The sequence below is a fragment of the Plasmodium malariae genome (genome assembly GCF_900090045.1).
Source record: "Plasmodium malariae genome assembly, chromosome: 8".
NCBI classification, from domain to species: Eukaryota; Apicomplexa; class Aconoidasida; order Haemosporida; family Plasmodiidae; genus Plasmodium; species Plasmodium malariae.
Genome location: NC_041782.1, coordinates 1829393 through 1845698, shown reverse-complemented (window position 1 = coordinate 1845698; position 16306 = coordinate 1829393). Strand labels below are relative to the sequence as shown.

The 16306-nt window shown below is 30.8% G+C and overlaps 2 protein-coding genes and 1 non-coding gene across 3 annotated transcripts; 1 reads left to right on the top strand and 2 right to left on the bottom strand.

Moving 5' to 3' along the window:
- Positions 1-272: 272 nt before the first annotated feature.
- Positions 273-7126, bottom strand: ARK2 (serine/threonine protein kinase, putative; the record flags this gene model as incomplete). Its single annotated transcript, XM_029004645.1, has 3 exons — positions 273-350; positions 761-844; positions 1217-7126. 3 exons carry the CDS (start codon positions 7124-7126, stop codon positions 273-275), a joined length of 6072 nt encoding a protein of 2023 aa, XP_028861313.1.
- A 4601-nt stretch (positions 7127-11727) lies between these two features.
- PmUG01_08046900 (N2227-like protein, putative) lies at positions 11728-14496 on the top strand (the record flags this gene model as incomplete). The annotated part of the gene is made up of 1 exon (XM_029004643.1): positions 11728-14496. The coding sequence occupies one exon, from the start codon at positions 11728-11730 to the stop codon at positions 14494-14496; it is 2769 nt and encodes a 922-aa protein (XP_028861312.1).
- Positions 14497-15643: 1147 nt separating this feature from the next.
- PmUG01_08046800 lies at positions 15644-15757 on the bottom strand. The gene has a single exon (XR_003751935.1). It is a non-coding gene; the product is annotated as an uncharacterized ncRNA (small nucleolar RNA).
- Between the last annotated feature and the right edge of the window lie 549 nt (positions 15758-16306).

Below are 16306 nucleotides of genomic sequence, written 5' to 3'. Positions count from 1 at the left end.
GGAAGCATAAAAGGCCATACATACATATATGTATATATATGGTATTATACCCTTCGGTCCATCATTAGTGATATTTACGTAAACACATACATACATACACATCCAAATGTACACATATTTTATGCCCTGCCGAAAAAGCCAACGATACACCTATACAACACAAGGTGCGATTTGCCTTAGACACTTGTTTTTCCTTGTAGGTGCAAAAGCACGAGTTAATACATATATATACATATTTGTTGGACTGTACTTTTTTGGATGTCTATACCAACTCATAAGAATTGTTTCACCCAGGGGTGGGATTTCACCTCCTCCGCCGAGATCCTCTCTTCCGCAGTTCTACTACATAGCTGATTGTGCAAAAAAAAAAAAAAAAAAAAAGAAAAAAAAAAAAAATTAGCTGAGACGAATGAACAGGGCACAAATAAAATAAACAATTAAAAAAAAAAAATATTATAAAAATTAAAAAACGCCAAAACGTATAGAAGCATCGACGTTAAGAATATAATGATATGGTAACGTAAAATGTCAAAATTTCTCAATTTAGCGAAGCATTTATGAGGCATACAAAACGACATTCTCACATTTCCCACGTGACAAAAAAAAAATTATATGAACATATTTGAATTTTGAAGTTTAAAGTCTCAAGTTTGAAGTTCGAAGTTTAGGCTGTTTCTTTTCTTTTCTTTTTTTTTTTTTTTTTTTTATCGAGCTATTTCATGAATGACTGTGTGAATGTAAGTAGATAATTCAGCATTACTTTCAGAATCAATTCTCGAGCTTGTGAGGAAATGGATTTGGGAAAATGAAAATTTAGCTCCTTAATTTGGTCGAATATCCTCTCCTAAAAAAAAAAAAAAAAAAAACATATACGTACACACACATATATGTATACATGTACGTATATATGTATATTTATATGTATACATGTACGTATATATGTATATTTATATGTATGCATGTACGTATATATGTATATTTATATGTATACATGTACGTATATATGTATTATATGTATACATGTACGTATATATGTATATTTATACGTATATATGTATATTTATATGTATACATGTACGTATAAATGTATATTTATATGTATACATGTACATATAAATGTATATTTACATGTATATGTGTATATATGCGTGTGCATATTTAGCATTAATGCTTTTGCTCGTGCATTGGGCACCTCCACACATGCATCGGGGCTCACCTGCGTATCGTCCGTGAAGGGAGGGAATCCAGCTAACAGCTCAAAAATTACAATACCTAGACACCACAAATCTACATTACAGTCATACGGAATTTGATTAATAATCTCAGGGGGCATATAGTCAACTGTTCCACAAAATGTACTTCTCTTTTGTCGTTTATTTTTTAATTGACAAGAGAAACCAAAATCCGCCAGTTTTATAACTCCATACTTGTAAATTTTTTGAGTAAAATAATCATCTGAATAATGAATGAGTATATTATCAGGTTTTAAATCACGATGAATAATATTGAAATTATGTAAATAGGACAAGGCGTCAGCAATCTGGTAGATATATAAAGCTACTTGCTCTTCTTGCATTGGTTGAGTTATTAGTTTCATTTTATTTCTTATTGATCCACCATTTGCTAACTCTAGTATTAGAAATAAGCGTGTTTTATCTTCAAAATATGCAATCAATTGTAATATATTAATATGATTTAAACTTGCCTGTATAATAATTTCTTTTAAAACTTGTCTTTCTATATTTAATGTCTGAATAGTTTCTTTTGCCATTACTTTTAATGCAACCTGTTCATTTTCTTTTTTTATTATAGCCTTAAAAACTAACCCAGTTCTTCCATTTCCTATGGGATGTTTATCAACGATAAAATCGTCTTGCTCGTATTTTCTTTCATTCTGTTTTAAATTAAAAGCAGACAAGGGTTGTAACATCATGTTCGCATCGTCGTTATCATCGTCATCATTTAGTATGTCTTTTATTTTGTTTTTATTTTTGTCTTCTCTCACCTCCTCTTCTTCCTCCTCTCGTTTCCCTTTTTGCTGTCCTCCCTGTTGATCAATTTCTTTTCTTTTTTTTTTTTCTTGAGCTAGCCATTCGAAATACGAAATTTCTTTTTTTTCATTATTACTAGACGATCTGATCGAAAAATCCTTATCGGAGTTGTTACTATCGCTTTGTTTCAAAATTTTTCTATTGTTATCACAGCTGTTGCTTTGTTTTCTCAGTATACCTTCGTTGTATTTCATCTCATTAGTATGTTCTACCTTTTTATCATTACTCAAAAAAAAAATATTACTATTACTATAATGATCAAAGCTTCTCCTCTTTTTGATGTTTCTTGGGGGAATGGAGTTACTTTTTTTTTTTTTTTTTTTCTGACTTCTTTTGTGCTTTTTCATTCCTTCGCTGATTACGTCTTTACACATGTGTCCGTTATCTCCCCTATGTACGCTTTCGTCAACGTTCCGGTCAACGTTTTGGTTAACGTTTTGATCAACTTCTCGATCAATGCCTCGATCAGTGTTTCCCTTTTCAGTGTTTCCCTTTTCTATGCCACCTCCGTTACCACGTCCAACCTGCATGCATTTACTAATCTGTCCATGGTGCGCATATTTCTGCTTCACTGGTATACTATTATTCCCTTTTTGATTGATTCCTTTCCTCTTTGCATGCACAGTCGAAGATGTGTAACTTCCTTTACCTACTACATCAACATTTTTTTTTAATCCATTGTAGTCCTTGTTTCTGTTTTGAGTGATAGAAGAAGTAGCTTCCTTCTTTGAGATGAAGATATTTTTACATGATCCTATCACAGTAGTGGTATAACAACAACTACTAGTACTACTACTACTACAAGTATTATTATTTCCTCCCTTGCCCTTTATATACATTTTTCCCTTATCTGCTTCTTCATTTTTATTTAATTTTAAACTTTTGCTATTTGATATATTCCATTTGGGTGTATATTTCAAGGTCATACCATTTTTACTTTTCCCATGCAAAAAACCTTTTAAGCTTTTGTCGGATGTACTTCTAGTGGTGCTTCTACTCATTTCTTTGCTATAATATGTCTTTTTATCTATATTATTGCTATTATTATTGTGTATTGCCGTTTTTTGGGTAATACTATTAGGGTTAGATTCTTTAGCTATTACTTTATTTCCCCCCTTTTCTTCTACATGCTCATTCAACATTTTATCGTTCTTTCTTTCACTGGAAACCAATTGGATGTTGTCCATGTTCCTATTTCTCTCTTCACCTATTCTCATTTCTCTATTTTCAGTCAGATCATCCATCAAATTTTCCTCTTTTTCCACTAAATATACAGACTCTTCCGTTTTAGCCTGACGACATTTAATCTTCAATTCTTCTTCATTATATATTTCGTTACTCTCTGTTCCTTTCTCTGCCTCATTTGATGGAAAATTATCACTACATTTTTTATCCTCTTCAAGACACACCTTATTTTCTTCTTCCTTATGTTGAATTGCTAAATTTTTATTTGCATGAACACGTTCATAATTCTTTTTTTTTTGGAGTAAATTGGTATAACTTTTATATTTTTTCCTTCCTACCACATTATTCTCGATTGAGGACGTGTTACTACTATTCACTGCAACTGCAACTGCAACTGCAACTTTTTTACGTGCGTATGCTGCAAGGGGTTTGCTAGTACTATGAACATTTTTGCATTTATTTGCATCATTTGCACTGCACTTGGAATTGCTACTAACATTACTCCTTCTGTCGTTTCTGTCGTTTCTGTTGCTTCTGTTGCTTCTGTTGCTTATGTTGCTTATGTTGCTTATGTTGCTTCTGTCGTTTCTGTCGTTTCTGTCGTTTCTGTCGTTTCTGTCGTTTCTGCTTCTTTCAGTGCTGACCTTACCAGATGTTGTGTTTGCTCTACTGACCCCGTTCATTTTATGGCTGTACAAATTTGAGGTCTTATAGGTTTCTTTAAAGTCTTTCTTTACAGTCTTAATGTTACTGCTAATGTTTTTCCCAAGTAAAATGCTTCGACGTTTGGATGAGATGGTACAAGCTGCAGAGGGTTTGTCCCTAGTGCAAATTGGCACGCATATATTACTTGTTAAATCTTTTGTCCTTTCCTGTTTGCTATTATTCATAGGGTCGATGTTTATTCTTCTACTACGTAATTTCACTAATTTTTCTTTTTCTAACTGTGAATTAGTATCTTCATTCCTATAATTTTGTGCATTATGTAACCCTTGCATGTTTGTGCAGTTGTGCTTCTCTAAATTTTCATTAAGTGCATTGACTGTCTTATGTTTATCTGTCCATGTAATTTCATTGTTCATTATATGAGTTGTTTGTTCTGCTAATTTTTTTTTGTATTTATCTCTTATTTCACTGAAAAGGGTAATTTGGTTATAACCTTTTTCCTTCTTTCTGTTCTTTTCACTCAAGTCATATATGTTATTGTCCATGTTATGACTATATAGTGGGTATACTACGTTTATGCTTACCTCTTTTTCTACTTCATTTTCGTTGCAGTTATCATTGTCAAGCGATTTACTATTCTCTATATTTTGATTTCTATTACTGAATTCTTCCACTGTATCTTCTTCAACTTGATTAGCATTTTGATCTCTTTCTAAATTATTACAAGTAGTATCAGCACTAATAACAATTTCGCTAATCTCTCTAGTGTTTTCCTTGCTAACCCTTTCGCTTCTAATATCTAAACGATTATTTTTGTAACTACTTTGTGATTTGTCACCTGAACATGTGCATAAACTAACACCAAGAGGTTCATAGGCCACTGAGTTATTTTCCTCACGTGGGTTACTTAACACACTGCGCTCATTTTGTCCATTGAGCTCACTTCTTCCATTGCACTCACTTCTTCCATTGCACTCACTTCTTCCATTGCGCTCACTTCTTCCATTGCACTCACTTCTTCCATTGAGCTCACTTCTTCCATTGCACTCACTTCTTCCATTGCGCTCACTTCTTCCATTGCACTCACTTCTTCCATTGAGGTCACTTCTTCCATTGAGGTCACTTCTTCCATTGCACTCACTTCTTCCATTGAGCTCACTTCTTCCATTTGGTTCATTCACATGCTGTGTCTGTTGTTCAAGCGTCGTACTGACAACACCACGAGAATTTTTCATTCTGTTGAACACGTTTTCATTTATGCTCACTTGAGTGCATTTTCGGAATGCTTCTACTTCACTGTTTGTATCTTGATCTCCCACCTTTGTAGTAAAGTCGTTTGTATTGCTCCTACCACGTAAATCATTTCCCTTTTTTGCCTGAACATGTACAGGAAAATAATGATCCTTTGATGTTACGTTATTGCAGGAGATATTTTTTGCTCTGCCTTCTCCACGTTTCTCCATAATACCGATGATATTAAAGCTTCTACTTTCCTGCTCTGAAAACCTGTCCCTATTCGATATGTTATGTGCATTCGATACATTAGACACACTCGACACGTTTAATACATTCGCACTGAGTGTTTGGTTAACCACTTGTAGTCTACCTGTTTTGTACTGTTTGCCCTCTTCACACATATACACATCATCAAAAAGAAACTCCTTTCCATTTACCCTTTTACTTGTATTTATTGATATATCCCCTTGGACATCCATTTTTCCCATTTTACTTCTAAAATGTTCATACTTAAAATTTCTCTTTTCATCATCATTACACAGGTGAGTATTTCTTTTGACATATTTAATATTATTGCTATTTACTATACTTCCATATTTTTCAACAATATCATATTTTTGATCCTTCCGAATTGTACTAACACCAAAGGGTTCTATAACATTATAACGCTCCTTGTATTTATCTTGTCCTTTTGTGTCCATTTTTTTGTCTTTTGATCTTGAAACTCCTTCTCCTTCTTCTACGCCCTTGTTACTTGCTACAGGTAGGTTTTCCAACGGAAAATTGGGAGGGTCCGCCCCTTCTTCGTCCTTCATCCGTTCCCCTGCTTCTACTTCCGCTTCTACTGCTTCAATTGCTTTTACTCCTACTACTTCCACTGCTTCTATTTCCATCCCTACTTTTTGCGCTACTGCCCCATCCATATGATTCATCCGTAACATACGCATTTTCTCAGTATTTCCCTTCGACCTCTCCGCGTTCTCTCGATTCATGTTAGCGTTCAAATAATTACCCGATCGGTTTGCATCCCTATTATAACTACAGCCATATTTATCAAGTGAATAATTGCATTTTTTATTTTGTCCATCCAACGCTTCTTCCCTTTCCATTTTTCTCTTATAAAATGAATCTAGACCCTTGTTGTTGCTTCGCTTTACATTTACATCAAACATATCATGTACCTTATTTATATCTTCCATATGGTTCATATTGTCCATATGGTTCATAACTTCTATATGGTTCATATCGTTCATATGGTTCATATCGTTCATATGGTTCATATCGTTCATATGGTTCATACCGTCCATATGGTTCATATCATCCATATGGTTCGTATCGTCCATATGGTTCGTATCGTTCATATGGTTCGTATCGTCCATAACATTCATATCGCTTTTATACCTAATTCTGCTATGCTCCGCTGCGGAAATGATGTTCGTTTTGCCTGAATTGTTCAGGATATTTCCTACCTTTTCACCAATAAAATGTTCATTATTTTTTGTTTTCATTCGGCTACCAGTACTAGTACTAATACTAGTATCTTTGACATCACTGCTATTACTTTTACCGCATCTAACATAAATAGGTTGATTATGACTGCATGTACTTTTGTTATTACCCCTGCTGGAATTGTTAGTGAAAGCGTTCTTCATTTCGATAGCTTCATTATTCTCTTTACTTTTCTCGTCTCTTTCATTTTTTGAAAAATTGCAAAGTGAGTTTTTATTCTTGTTTACTAAATTTGTAGTCCTACTGGTTAGAAATCTTTTTTCACTATTTACATTTTTATATCTTGGAGTTTTATTTCTACTAATAGAATTTGGAAAATTATATCTCTTGTCCATATATGATTTTGCTTCATTGTGTTTTACTTTTATATTGGTGTTAATTTTAAAAATATTATCATCAACATAATTTTTTTTTTTTTTTTTTGGTTTTTGCGCATCCTCTATTTTTTCATAATTTACACCTTTTGTACCCTCGTTCATATTTAATTTAATGTAAAATATGATATGCTGTTATGCTTTAGTCGATGTGCTTTTTGTTGTTGTTCATATAAAGAGCTCACATTTCGGGCTTCAAGTCAATAATACATTAGTTTGTCCGTGGAGGTGTGTACATATGTACGTGCTTACGTTATCTGCTTACGGTATTTGCTTATGTATTTGTCTGCTCACGTATTTATGTATATGTGTATGTATTCATATATACATTCACATGCTCTCGGTATTTACACAGCAAGCATATCTAACGAACTTGCAACATACAAATTGGTACTCATAAATATACGTAAAATTAATAAATAGGTATATACATATATATGTATATATGTATGATTAGACGTATTCATGGGCGCAAATGTAGATAGGTGTATATAAATACCTCTCGAAATTTCACTCATTTCGACTCTTATTTGTATAACGAAGCTTTACACATATATATATATACATTTTTTCTTTTTTTTTTTCTTATTTTTCTTTTTCTTTTCTTTTTTTTTTTTCCTTTTTTTCCCAATACTTTGTCTTATATTTCTTTTTGAAAATTTATTTAAAAAAACTCAAAGGGCTTTCAAAAATTTTATTGTAAAATGTTATAATTATCTTTACTTCACCTTTCATATTTTTTTTTGTTTTTTTTTTGTTTTTTCATTTATTATCCATTTTATGGTAAATATATTTTTTTTTTTTTTTTTTTTTTTTTTTTTTTTTTAATACGCTTTCCTTGCAAATAATAGTATTCCTTCATACAATTTGTTGAATGTAAATTTATTTTGCTTTGTTTTACTGGTTTTTCATTATTTTGCTTAGCTTTACTTTGTTTTACTTTGCTTAGTTTTGTTTCGTTTTACATGTTTTTCACAATTTTAATTAATTTTACTTCATTTTGCTTTGTTTTTTCTTTTTTTTTTTTTTTTTTTTTTTTTTGTATAACTTTTGCGTGTGTATGTCTAAATCTTCTAAATAAAAAAAAAAAAAAAGAGAAAAAACAAAATAGAAAAAAGAAAGAAAAAAAGAAATAACGTCTAGCAGCAGATTAATTTGTCCTAGTTATATTCATAATAAATATAATTTTTTGAAAAGACAACCAACAATAATTCATATATTCCTTTATTTCAAGTTTTAAGTAAGTTGAATAAAAAAAAAAAAAAGGTAAATTTATTATATGCACATGGTCAGGTGAACTACTCAAGAGTAGCAATGACGAAATGCTCACGAAAAATGTTGTTTCTTATTTGTAAGCCATATCATGCAAATATAGTATATCATTATATGTGCATATGTATACATATACATGTGTAAGTAATGATACGCGTATGTGTACATGTACATGCATAAGTAATGATACGCGTATGTGTACATGTACATGCATAAGTAATGGTACGCGTATGTGTACATGTACATGCATAAGTAATGGTACGCGTATGTGTACATGTACATGCATAAGTAATGGTACGCGTATGTGTACATATACGTGTTTAAGTAATGATACGGAAATGCATGATTTTCCTTTTTTTTAATTAACATTCAATCTTGTATGCCTCACGAGTTGAGAAAGCTTAAATCTATTGCATACTATTTCAGTAAAAGGGGGAAAAAATTAAGGAAAAAGAATGTACAATGCATATGGGATAAGTTTTAACAAACCGCACGACGGGATGGTGAACGAAACGGGGATGACCGATTAAAAAAAAGGACGAACCGGTGTTAAAAGGTTTACGTGTGTATGGGTCTGTTTATATGTACGGGAGCATACACATACGTAATAAGCACTACATGGTCGTTGGAAGCCCTTCACTTTTCCACAGTACTAACCACGAATGAGCATTTTGAAAATTATAAGGGGAATAGTTAAATAGGAAAAGGAAGCACACTACCTAGGGTGCTTCATCAGTGTGTTACTTAAACCGATTAAACAAAGAGTAAAAATGAAGAAAAAATAAAATTTTTTTGTTTGAACCACGCTTATGGTGAAAAAAGTGCTTTTGAAAAAAGGCATTAACGGTTTATACTCATTTTGCTTCACTATTTCTTTTTTTTATTTCTCTTGTTTCTTTTGTTTGACTTTGCCTTATTTTGTTTTTCTTTCTTTTTTCTTTTTTTTTTTTTCCCTTTGTTAATACAACGGATATATTGAGGCAAAAAGGGGAAAACAACAAAAATGAAAAAGAAAGAGCCAACAAAACTAGATTATGTAAAATGTGCTACTACAAATACAGCATATACATATTCAAAAAGCAAAAAGAAAAAGTGTAACTCTCCAAATGTTTAACGTAAATATATAAAAATGTAAATTTAAAATTAGGGCGGACAAATAGCTTCATACTGTTAAGCTTTACAATTGAATTTTTGGACAGGGCAAATATAATTTTTTTTTCCTTTTTTTTTTCCTTTTTTGTTTCCTTTTTTGTTTCCTTTTGTTTTTCCTTTTCTTTTTTCCTCTTTAACTTTTACGTTAGTTAAGAACATAAATTAATCTTACAGAGTTATGAATAAGGAGCCAATTAATATCTCTATGTTGTTATTGTGTAAGGAGATAGGTGTTTATTTTCAGTCCCCCCCCCTACTTAGGGTTTTCCTCATCCCGCCTTATACGCACACATATATAACACGTATATATATATATATATATACATACATACGTACAGAGTAGTAGGGTAGGTCCTTGTTCCCGAGGTAGATTACTTTTTTCATAGCTTCCGTTTGCACAAGTGATTGTACTACTACTATTTTATACTTATATTTTTATAAATGTTATTACTGATTATATTTCTTTTACTTTTACTGTTAGTTTTATATATTCGTTGGGGGCATGAACACGGGAATTGGGTATATATGTAGAGCTCCATTTAGCCATTTCCACATAGAGGAATTCTATTCGTATTTATTTATATCTTTATTAAACGTATAATATAAACGAATATGTAGTTATGTATACAGTTACAAATTGTCAATATGTGCACACAATTCATGCCTGTAAAAAGAGATGAAATAAATCTGGGAGGACATAAATTTATTTTTCCCTTTGTAGATTTATTTAGCTTACTATTTTGACATATATTATTGGAATGGGCAAGAAAAAAAAAAAAAAAAAAAAAGAATGAGTCTGCTGCTATCACCATATGCAATAAAAGCTTAATATTGTGCTACAATGATGTCTATATTTATTGTTAAATTTTATCTTTCATTTTTCACCTTTTCTTTTTTCGAGCGCTTTATAATATAAACCGTTCACGCAAGTTTTACAATAATTTTTCCTGTATATGTAATGCGCACCTACATATATATATATATATATATATATATACATATGCGCTTGTGCTTGGGTATTGTTAATATAAAGAAACGACTAATTTGGCATTATTCCTGTAGAAACAAAATAAGCGAAGCGTTACGAGTATCTCTACCATATTGTGCATTCATTCTTTTAATAAGCTTCTACATATATTATAGAGGTGGGTAAAGCAGTAGCTCAATTCATTTTCGCCGTTTTGGGTAATTAGTGTTACTCAAGTGTGAAGAGAATTCCATTAATCCGCATCCAACTTCTACATATATATATATATATATACGAATATGTATATATAAATGCATATAATATATGTATGTGTTTATGCGCACCTCTAAGTAATAAGAAATCTTCGGACATATAAAAAAAAAAAAAAAAAAAATTGAGAGACCGGAATAGTAATCAACTTAGTGTGATAATAAATAAGTAAAAAAAATTTTCATAGTTGAAATGAAAAAAAAAAAATTTTCAATTACTTGGAAAGGAGTAGAAATACTTGTTTGTTTAATTGTGTAGTAACTTCATTCTTTTTTTTTTTTTTTTTTGTTTTTCCCTCTTTTTCTTTTTTTTCTTCATTTTAATTTTGTTGATATACTTATAGATCGACATGATATAAACGTACATTTCTATGTTTGTGTTTGAAAAAAAAAAAAAAAAGAGTTAATTTTTGCTTTCATTTCAGTGCATTTATTTTCCTTGTTCTGTTAGCTCAGCTTATGTAGAAATTTTATGTGTTTCATTTGCTTATCCGTATAATCCAACATTGAATATATACGAATTTTGCTAATTTTGCCAATTTTGCCAATTTTGCCAATTTTGCCAATTTTGCCAATTTTGCCAATTTTGCCAATTTTGCCAATTTTGCCAATTTTGCCAATTTTGCCAATTTTGCCAATTTTGCTAATTTTGCTAATTTTGCTAATTTTGCTAATTTTGCTTTATTTATTTTAGTTACATGATTTACTGCTCTCATTTTGCTATATTTTATCACGTTCAGCCGATGCTTGTAACACGAGCATTTGCCTGATTGAAAAATTAATAGCCGAGTCCTTGTTGCATCATCTTATTAATTTTCCCTATTCTACTCGTTTAGTATATCATTGCAAAGAATTCCCACAAAAGGTAGCATCACGTTAGCAAGAGTATAAGCACACCGGTAGTGATACAAGTGATAGAAGTAATTGCAGTAGTTGTGATGATAAGAAGGCAATGCTGCAAGGACTGCACGAAGAAAGAAAAGTAGAGAGACGTTTTATATGATGCAAAGAGTCGAAAGGGTAAAGAAGTGAAACAAAAGAACAGAATGATGAGTGATGGCATGAACGAAATTCGAGCGGACAAATCGGTAAGTCCAAGTGGTATCAGTGATAGTGGTCGTAGCAGTGGTAGTGGTCGTATCAGTGGTAGTGGTTGTAGCAGGGGTAGTGGTTGTAGCAGGGGTAGTGGTCGTAGCAGTGGTAGTGGTCGTAGCAGTGGTAGTGAAGGTAGCCAGGGGGGTTCTAATAGCGATGAAAAAAATGGGAAAAAAAGCAATAGTATATGCCGCAGAGGTGAAGACACGCTCGATCGAGGGAATAATAATACGTCGAAGGAAAAATCAAAGGGAAAAGAATCGAAACAGATGGTATATGGTAACAGCTATAGTAATTTAGAGAATTCCAATAATTTTATAAACGAAATTCAATGTAGTGAGCATTGTAATGATAATACAGAAATTTTGAATTATGAAGAAGAAAAACATTTTTGTAATGTGTGTTTTTCCTTCTTATATTATAAAAAATATTGTTTTTATGAACTGTTAAGGATATATAGAAATTATTGCTTATTAAATGATGAAGAGAAAAGTTTGTTAAGTGAATCCATATATGCAAAAATATATAAAATGTATTTATCTGTTTTGAACAACTATTATTTTATTATGAATATATTACTTCCTCAAATATCAACACATATTATTATACATCTGTTGTCTTACACGTTTCATAAGGATGACGATGTTGCTGTTGTTCAGAATGATGTACATATGAACTGCAATGGTAATGATTATAGAGTAGACAATGGACATTATAAGCATAGTAAAAATAAAGAAGGGGGTAAAAAGGACGAACATAATAAAGATAATAAGAAAGATGATAACTGTTACTGTAAATATAATAATAAAATGTCTAAGGAAGAATTTGTAATTAACGAAATTATTGATAACTTAACTGTTCAGGAAAAAGAAGATATTGATAAAATATACAATTACTATAATTTAGATGCTAGACTTTTATGTAAAGATGATCCTATAACAATACTTAATGAAATAAAATTTAAATTAATTAATAGAAAAAGTGAAAAAGATATATATAAGTTTCTTCGTCTTGAAGCAGAAAACTCTTCTTCGTCCAACAACAATGAAGGTCCTACGAATGTTAACACAAAAAAGGGTAATTATGAACAAGTCCAATCGTCTTGTTTTCCTAATGATATCATATTTAATCAAATAAAAAGCGCAAACAGTTACGCATTTGGTGAAAAACAAAATAGCATAAGCGAAAAAGATGAAATGAAAGTTTCGCCCCTAAATGAACCGACCAGCACACGATCCCCTCGAAAAAGAGACCGTGAGAAAGAAGCGCAGGAAGGGGGGAATGAAGTGGACGTAAAGGAAGAGGATGTACACGAAGTCGTTGTACGTAAAGTGGATCTACGCGAAGTCGATGCACCTGAAGGAGGAAAAAACGCTAACAAAGAAGATGATATTACCACTAATTACAAACACAGTATGACAGGATTGCTTGACAAGGATACCGAACAAACGCCCAGTAACAATGTAAACACCAAAGCTGGTGAAAAAAGTCTATCCAATCGTATAAATGATAATATGAATTTCAAAAAATGTAAAGACGAAATAAGTGTAGGACAAGAAAAGACGAACGAGTTGAAGAAGGTAGGATTGCCCAAAGAGAGTGACGCATCGTTAGTATCCCTGTCCTCTTCCTCATCATCATATAAAAATAAAATTGAAACAGATGTCAATAAAAACAGTAAAAATGGAGAGTATGGTGAAAATTGTGAGAAAAATTTGGAAAACGTCATTAATGCACCAGCTTGCAAACAAGGATATGACAACCGAACTAATGGTGATAAAACAAAAAAAAAAAAAAATAAAAAAAATAAAAAAAATAATAAAATAAAAAACAAAAGTAATTCTTCTAATAGAGAATCTTCAAAAGGAGAACACATTCCCCCTGGCCATAGAATTTCAAATGTATATAGTCCTTCCTTAGATGAGTATAATTTAATACAAAATATAAGCAAAGTTAGAAGTACACTAAGGCAATTTGTTCGTGATTGGTCATATGAAGGAAAACATGAAAGAGATAATGCATATGAACTTATCCTAAAAAGCTTAGACAAATATCTACCCATAACTGATACCTATGTACCTAAAGTTTTATGCCCTGGATCAGGTTTAGGTAGACTCCCATATGAAGTAGCAAAAAAAGGGTATAGAAGTCAAGGAAATGAATTTTCCTATTTTATGCTTTTAGCATCTAATTTTATTTTAAATTATTACAACGAAAAAAATTCTTTACATATACAACCATATTGTTTAAATACATTAAATAGAAAAGGTAGAGATGATCATTTAAAAATTATAAAACTACCAGATGTCAATACATATAATAAAGCTGTATTGAATACCGAATTTTCTATGTGTGCAGGCGAATTAATAGAAGTTTATTATAATGAAAAAGAACAATTCGATGGTGTTTTAACTTGTTTTTTTTTAGATACAGCAAAGAATATTTTTATGTATATCCGTACCTTTGCTAATATTTTAAAGCCAAATTCTTTATGGTCTAATGTTGGTCCTCTATTATATCATTACGCAGAAATGCCAAATGAAATGTCTATAGAGTTATCATGGGATGAAATCAAAATAATTATTTCCAGATGGTTTACTTTTTTAGAAATTAAATGGGTCGACAATTATTATACAACCAACACTGACTCGATGATGCAAGTGCAATATCACTGCGTTTTCTTTAACGCCTTGCGAAATGACGTACCTGTAGATGATTAACCGGTAGAGCGCGTGACCGAGGACGCACAGTTGTAACAGAGGCACTTCCTGCTACAGTCTAGCAGTACTCTTTCATGATTAATCTGCATAGTATATTTTTTCGCATATATGTACATAATAAAAAGAAGGCTACTACTCTTAATATGTTCTTCCTTTTATCATGCCACATTTTTACCCTATCAGCATTTATCACTGCAGTCCGTATTGCACATTTTTCGGGTCTCGTTTAATTCAACAGTTATTTTACCCTCCCATTTGTTCCCTAACCATTTCGTCATTTATTTAATATATATATATATATATATATATTTTTTTTTTTTTTATTTATTGCTTATTATTTTTTTTATTATTCATTACTTATTATTATTTTTATTCTTTCTTTTTTTTTTTTTTATTATTTATTAATTTTTTTTTTTTTTAGCTAGCTAAAATAAAAAAAGCCATAAATCAAGCTCAATTATTAATAAATATTAACAGTTCTCTTTTTTTATTTTCTTAATACCTTTCTACTGTTTTTATTTTATGTGCTTCACTGCAACGGTCATTCGACTGCTGGGTTTATTGAACGCGCATATGTATGCACATGTACACACACAAATTTATGTACATATGAATACAAATATATATTTTTTTTTTTTCACGCACGTACACATGTGTGCCTTTTCAAGGTCAATATACGAAAACACATTTACAGTTAAGTCGCTGATGCTTCAAAGTTTTAACATCATACTTTTAACACTGGGCTTGTTTGCGACTCTTTTATGTACTTTTCCCCACTTCTCTTTAATCGTAGTTAAATAAATAAAAAATTGTAGACGTAATTTCGAAAAGAGAAATGTTTTACCTTGCGCGTTCATAAATTTTCGGGAACGCAAAAAAAAAAAAAAAAAAAAAAAAAAAAAAAAATTGAAAATAATAAAAAATTAATATGATCTATATGAATGAATATAAACGTGGATTTATCCTTATGTGTAACTTTGCTAAGCCGTGGCGCCTATGATTAGCTATGTGCTAACTCGCCTTATTTGAAAGAACTATTTTAATGGCGAAAAGAGAAAAAACACTAATAATTAACATATATAAATACGCAAACAAACTGATGATTACGTATATATATATAGGAGTATTAATAAGATGTATTCCCAAATTGTTTCTGTAATAATAAATTATTTCAATCAGATTGTGATGCATGAAAAAGTATCTTCAAAGTATTCTTTTTCAGATGAGCTGGGTAATGATTTTCATCATTTTGAAATAATTATCAGGAGCAGCAGTTCGCTCTTATACGTGTTTCTTTAGCGAATGAATATACATATATGTACATACATACATATACATACATATACGTACATACATACATATACATACATACATATATATATAATTATATGTACACTAAAATATGCGTACATTTTTCATATTTAACGCGTAATGTACTTCATTCTGCATAAATGTTAAGCAAAAAAATAAACAAAATTAAATAAAAAGAATAATAAAATAAATAAATAAATAAATAATTACGTAAATATTTTTTAATTTTTTTATCCCTGCCTCCTTTATATATGACTCACTAACCCTCAAATAAATCTTAACAAAATCTATGGCTAATTCTCAGCAAAACAGTCATGTATACATAAATACTGCTAACTTAAGAAACAATAAAGGATTTAACATTAATATAAATAAAATCGCTTAAAACATATGCAAATGAAATAAAGTAATATAAAATAAAACAACGTAAAACAATATGATATAAAACTTAAAGAATTAAAATAAGAAAAACTAATTATGCTAAAATAAAATTATAAAG